Raw genomic sequence first — 6,000 nt, forward strand, 5'->3', positions numbered from 1 at the left:
GATATAGTAATTTTTGTATGGATTGAGAAAATAAATTTAGTTTATTATTACCAGTGTTTGTGTGGTCTGCAGATGGCTATGATTTGGAGATCTCGTGATTTGATAAGTTTCAAAACCCAGAATTCAATATGCGTTAATGTACTAAGCCAAAATAAATGGGGTGGGCCCTAAATGCAAAAAATGTTCGCAAAATGTGAGGTCATTATGGGAACGGATCAGCAGGTGACAGAAGTTTTCAACACCAGATCAACAAGGTCTGCTCTTAGTAAGGTCAGTTGCTCATAGCAGAGCATCCATTGTGGAAGAGATTATCCAGTGTTCGGAATAATGCATCACTTCCCTCTGTGTCAACAAAAACCCCGCAAATCTGTAACACAGATAAAACTTAGATGTTATTCAACTAAATTGTATGGAACTTTGTATAGTGTCTCCACCGAAAATGAATCGAGCAGGGTTGCACACAGCCTGTAAATGACGGGGGTGGGAGATGATCTAGCAGCAGTGATTTTTAGTACCCTCTGTCAGAGACTTCCGTGCCATGCTGGGAGGATATTAAATATCAGCATCACTGGAAAAGAAAACAGGATCAAAAGTGCTTAAGTACCATGCTTTGATGTTTTTTAGCTAGCTACAAGCCCATCAGTCAGTTTCTGAACAAAACCAGGGAAGCTTGGCATTTTGTTTCTTCTTCATAGAACAGCTTTTACTTGGTTTTCTAATTTTGCAAGGAAATCTAGGAAAATACCAGATGTAGAAGATGCCTGTTACCACTTTAACGTAAAAAACACTTTTAGGTTTTTCCTCTGATGACTTGCAATTAATGCAACCTCATTCTTTGTACTAGATTTAAAATAATCTCAGAAAATACAATTATTTCTCTTCTGTTTCTTCTCTTTTCCACGGAAAAATACCTGGAGTTGCTTTTGGAAATGTTTTTCAATAAACCTGTTAGCACCTGGTCAGTTGAAAAATGAGAACACCCAGCACTTCCTGTAAAGATACAATGGTATATCCCAACAGGAGTGTCACGGCGGAGAGTGAAATATTTCTCAACTTTTGCTTATTTCGAGTAATTTAAATCTTTTTTCTATTTTTCAAAGTAGTGAAAATAGTCTTACGTAGTTTCATTTTAATCTCTTGAATATTTTTACCATTAAATTTACTAAACTACTTTAAAGATTTTATTTTATCTCTCACCCAAATTGCAGCAAATGACTGATATTTGTTTGGTCCGGGGGATGCAGGATAGTTACTCTAACCTTGTTCGCACAGTTTTCTTGACTGAAATAGAGGGTCAATACTGGTTTGCTGCTTTCATTGTAAAAGGCCTATAGGTCAACATAGTGAGGAGAAGGTCTGAATTATGCTCTAGTTCTTTATATAACTATTGAAAGCCGTGGTGATATTCAGAAAAAAACCTTAGTGTCTACATAGAAAAGTAAATTAAAGGTGCTCTGTAAATATATACTTGAGGTTTTGTTATTAATTGTCAGGCCAATATTAAGGTATTCATAGCAAAAAAGAGATCTTAAATATTCTTTTGCAAGATGTTTTATTTTATTATGAGTTAGTGATGGTTTTCTGACCTTCAGACAAGATTAGAAATTACAAAATCAATTACTGTTCCTAGGAAATCTCTATCTTTGATCAGAGGCTGAGAATTATATTATTTCAGTCAGTTACTCTCAGGCTGTAACGAAATAAAAGACACGAGTTATTGTTAGTGTCTTTCAGTCCAGGATGCCTTTTATTTCTGGATTTGGGTTTGTGGTTTTTTTCCTTATCAAAAAGATTAGAATGTACATATCCGGCTCTACGTGATTTTGCCTATTCCAGTAGTAATAGTTCTGAAAAAATTTTATTCTGCATACAGATTTTCAGAATATGGTATCATTTTACATTTTGTTTAAGTTATATTGTGGTTTGGAGCTGTTTTCTCATCTAGTAGAATATAGATTTTTATTTTCTTTTTTGTTACTTTCTCTCAGTTTATGGTTTTGTGATTTTTTGATAGTTTGCTACCCTAAAAGTTAGGAGTTGCACTCCTTCACAGCATGGGAATTGTAATTGTACTTTGTATGTATAATATAGTGTATCCGTATTATACCAAATAGACAATGATGTGATTGAAGTATTTAATTGAACTCCTAAAAACTTGAATCAATTATGTAGAGTGTAACTCTTTTCAGCCACCCTGGAGCACTGAAATTTTTTTAATAATATACTATTCTATAAGTGTCTTCTAAATTCTTTTTTCAAGTACGGGTGGATGGTCTTGTAGAGGATTCTTCAGAATAAATTTGTATTACTACTCTGACATGTGCTTTGAGTCCAGCTATAATGGGGCTGTAATGAGGATAATGCAGCTGTCAGGAAAATCTCAAACCCAACAGAACACTGCAGCACCGTGATTCAGTGTCATTCACTGTGATTTTATAAGACTGCAGACAAATGCTAAGCCTGGAAATAAAGAGATTTTTGAGATCTTAAAAAAAAAAAAAATCTTATTTTGGAGTACGGATCAGAAATTCACTGATCTTAATAGGAAATAAAGTTTTGCGCTATCCAGATCAAAGGTTGCTTTCTCACCCTCTTCTTATTCACCTCTGGTTCCCTCTTAGAAAGTTGGTTTTGAGCTTTGTTGTTAGTGATGTATTTTGTGGAGCATAAAATGTGGAAGAACTTTAAAGGATGTGTGGTGGTCTGGAAAGCTGTTTTCAACCCTCAGTCTGTGTTGGGAGAGCTTGTCCTAGAGCAGGGGTCAAAGTACGTCCCTGTAAAGCGCCTGGATTTTTGAGGGCCAGCTCTAGAACGAGGTGTTGGATTTGGATGTATTTGAGAAGAATCAATCCGTAGTGTTACCACAGTCCTTGTTATAGATGTTGCGAGCACATAAAGCAGCAGACACGCCCGCCTGAAAGTGAGGTGGACCCGTAGACATAACTCAGCAAATGCTTCACTATATTGTCGGTAAGCTGCAGGTAGACACTAATCCACACTTTAATAGAGTGCCGGCAGTTATTTGATAATATAGTGTAAGCTATCTAGTATTTATTTTATATCATCTCATCTTCTGGGAGTTGATTCTTGTTGCTTTTTAAAATTTTTAATCTCATTTCTCTTCTAGGTTGAACCAAACACAAAACTTTTCCCAGCAACTTTTGTCCAGCCTACAAGCACTAACTTGATTCAGTTTGAACTTGGTAAATTAAAGGTACAAAATATTCTTTACAAACTTCTCGTATATCTTGGCAGTGCATGGTCCCAAGGGTCTTGTGCTTGGGCCATTGTAGGCATGATGCTTTGAAAATGTCACTGTCGAAGACTATTCAAATGGGATTGTTTTGTTAGTATGATTTTCTGCAGTGCCCTGTGGTCCTGTAGTTTGCTTTGTTTTAATAATTGGTCTGACTGGGAGTGGACTCAGGCAGCTGGAATAAATTATATTAGTCTAAGCTGTAATTATTTGAATTACCCCAAATATTACCATCATGGTCTTCTGGAGGCATAATTAATTTTCTGATTCGAATTATGTCAGGGGGTGGTTCAGAGATTGCATTAGCATAATTTCAACTTGTTTCCCCATTTCTTGTTATTTTAATTGAGAGTCTCTAGGTTGTTTTTGTAGTTGTTGTATTCTAATTGATAACACCAGCTCGGTAGATTTGCACCCCTCAATTTCATGTCCTAAGTCTTGCATTTCATGGGTGAATTTCCCTCTTTCCTGAGGGGCAGCCTGTAAGCACACTTTCGACAGTTTACAAATTACACCTTTGATCTTTCTGACTTCAGCTGAATCTCTAGTATTAGTTATCTGGTTTTCTGCCACTTCCCAGTCATGCCAATTGTCGAAAGTCCCAGTCCTCTGGGAAGGAGGAATTTGGTTGGATATTGTGTTGTTGTAAGTATTCAGAGATCCTATTTGTCATCCTGCTGCCTATGCCAATTTGTCACAGATGGATATATTTGACATTGATTTAGCAGCAATTCAAGATTTATTGATAGCATAAGGTAAATCAAAAGGCTTAATTTTAGCAGCATTTGAAGAGTAACTAATTTAAGGATTAAGAAGTGATTTAGCAAAGTATGTTGTCATAAAAACCCAACTTAATTACAGATTTGAGAATTACAAGATTCACACTGACTTACTACAGGATATCCTAAATTAAAGTATGTGTTTATGTATAAACGCAAAACATACAAACACGCAGAGAAATGCTTGGATCCAGTGAAACAGATGCCCACATTCATAAAGCGTATAAAATCGAACACCTAGATAGGTGGAGGTGAGTGGAGGAGGCTAGCCTGTAGTTCAGGTTTCCCCCTATGAGTTTAGAGTAAGTAAATATTCACAGTGCATCAGCATTACGCAGCGGGCGGCGGATGAGACTTGAGGAGGTTGTCGTGCCCAAGGTGTAGACTTTGTTGGCAGATGGTCTTGAGAGGTGTCTCAACTCAGAGGAGACACGGGTTGCAGCTTGCTGTGATCCAGGAGAGCGCAGTGTCTCAATTAGGAATTATATATGTTTTGTGTGTATTTTATCTACATATATAATATTTTATATATTTTCTAACATTGCTTAATCACTTGCTAATTCTTAAATTAAATCATTAAGTGCTGCTAAAACTAAACCTTTTGATACAACTTACGCTATCAATAAGTCTCGAATTGGTGCTAAATCAAACCATGTCAAACATATTCATCCATGACAGGTGTTCTTTTAAATCTGCTTATTTCCATGGAAATCCCTGCTCAGCTGAGTTTGTTTAGGAAGACTGAATCAGTGGCGTGACTTCTTATTTGACTTTTGTATTTACTTCTGTATATGTAATTATCATGTAAATTGTTCAACAAATCTAAACTGCATTCATGAAAATAAACTGAAGTTTTTAGGAGAGAACAACCTTAATGTTTGGGGTTTTTTTCATGGGTTTTATTTATTACAATAACTTATATATTTATATGAGTTCTTTGCTGTCAATAAATGATACTTCCTTTTGGTAGTATAGGTTTATTCATAATTGGATAATTAATTAATTATAATACACTTATTTTTTTCAGAATACCATGCCTTTATCAGCAGCAATTTTTAAAAGTGAAGAAAGAAATCCTGTTCCTCAGTGTCCCCCTCGCCTTGACGTGCAAACAATTACACCTGTTTTATGGAGCAGGATGCCAAACAGCTTTCTGAAAGTGGAAACGGAGCGTGTCAGTGAACGTCACGGCTGGGTTGTGCAGTGTCTGGAACCTCTGCAGATGATGGCACTTCACATCCCAGAAGAAAACAGGTACGTTTGGAAGGAACGACAGTGGCTTGATGAGGACGGAATGTATTGAAAGCTGTTATCTGGGTATGGGTTACACCTCCCTTGGAGAATATTTCCACTAGAGATGTTTAGAATTTCTGCTCTTATCTGCTATAATACCATATTCTTGACTTGTGAAGTAGATACAAGAGGCTGGGTAATTTCAATGCCATATTCCATTTGCGTACATAAGAGAAAACATGACTAGTTGATTTTATTTACATTGTAAAATAGTATCCCTTAACTCTCTAGGTCGTTAAACACAGACATTTTCTCAGCTTGAAAAAAACAAATTAACAAACATCCAGGTACTACGTTGCTGATTTTCTTCTGTAACAAAAACGTGTAATCTGTTCCTGTTTGCTCTGAATTTATGTTGAGTTTTTACGTTCTTGCTGACAAGATCCTGACTTACTTAGATTTTCGGTAGGTTTCATCTTTAGAGTGATAATAAAGTTGTATCCAAATATTGTAACCAGTGACAAGTCAAACTATAAGCAAAAACATAATAGAGAGATAATTCAACTCCTGTACTTTTTTCAGTTATTTTGCAGCTTCTTTTAATAATTCGGTTTTATTTATCATTAATAAAACTGAATTCAAGAAAAGAGGAGGAAGTACTGTGGTTTGTGGAAAAAATCAAACAGTAATCCTCAATAAACTGTAAAGGCACTGTTTAGTGACAGCATTCCT

The 6,000-nt window shown here is 36.0% G+C and overlaps 1 protein-coding gene across 1 annotated transcript in view; it reads left to right on the forward strand.

Annotated features, from left to right (window-relative positions):
• The window catches only part of RYR3 (ryanodine receptor 3), a gene marked incomplete at both ends in the record, with an annotated part of 117,924 nt that overhangs the window by 21,275 nt on the left and 90,649 nt on the right, over nucleotides 1–6,000 (forward strand). The window contains 2 exons of the mRNA XM_010139358.1: nucleotides 3,128–3,214; nucleotides 5,063–5,289. Coding sequence (XP_010137660.1) covers nucleotides 3,128–3,214; nucleotides 5,063–5,289 — 314 coding nt within the window. The remainder of the gene's footprint in view (nucleotides 1–3,127; nucleotides 3,215–5,062; nucleotides 5,290–6,000) is intronic.

This window comes from Buceros rhinoceros, unplaced genomic scaffold, assembly GCF_000710305.1.
Source record: "Buceros rhinoceros silvestris isolate BGI_N320 unplaced genomic scaffold, ASM71030v1 scaffold15077, whole genome shotgun sequence".
NCBI lineage: Eukaryota > Metazoa > Chordata > Aves > Bucerotiformes > Bucerotidae > Buceros > Buceros rhinoceros.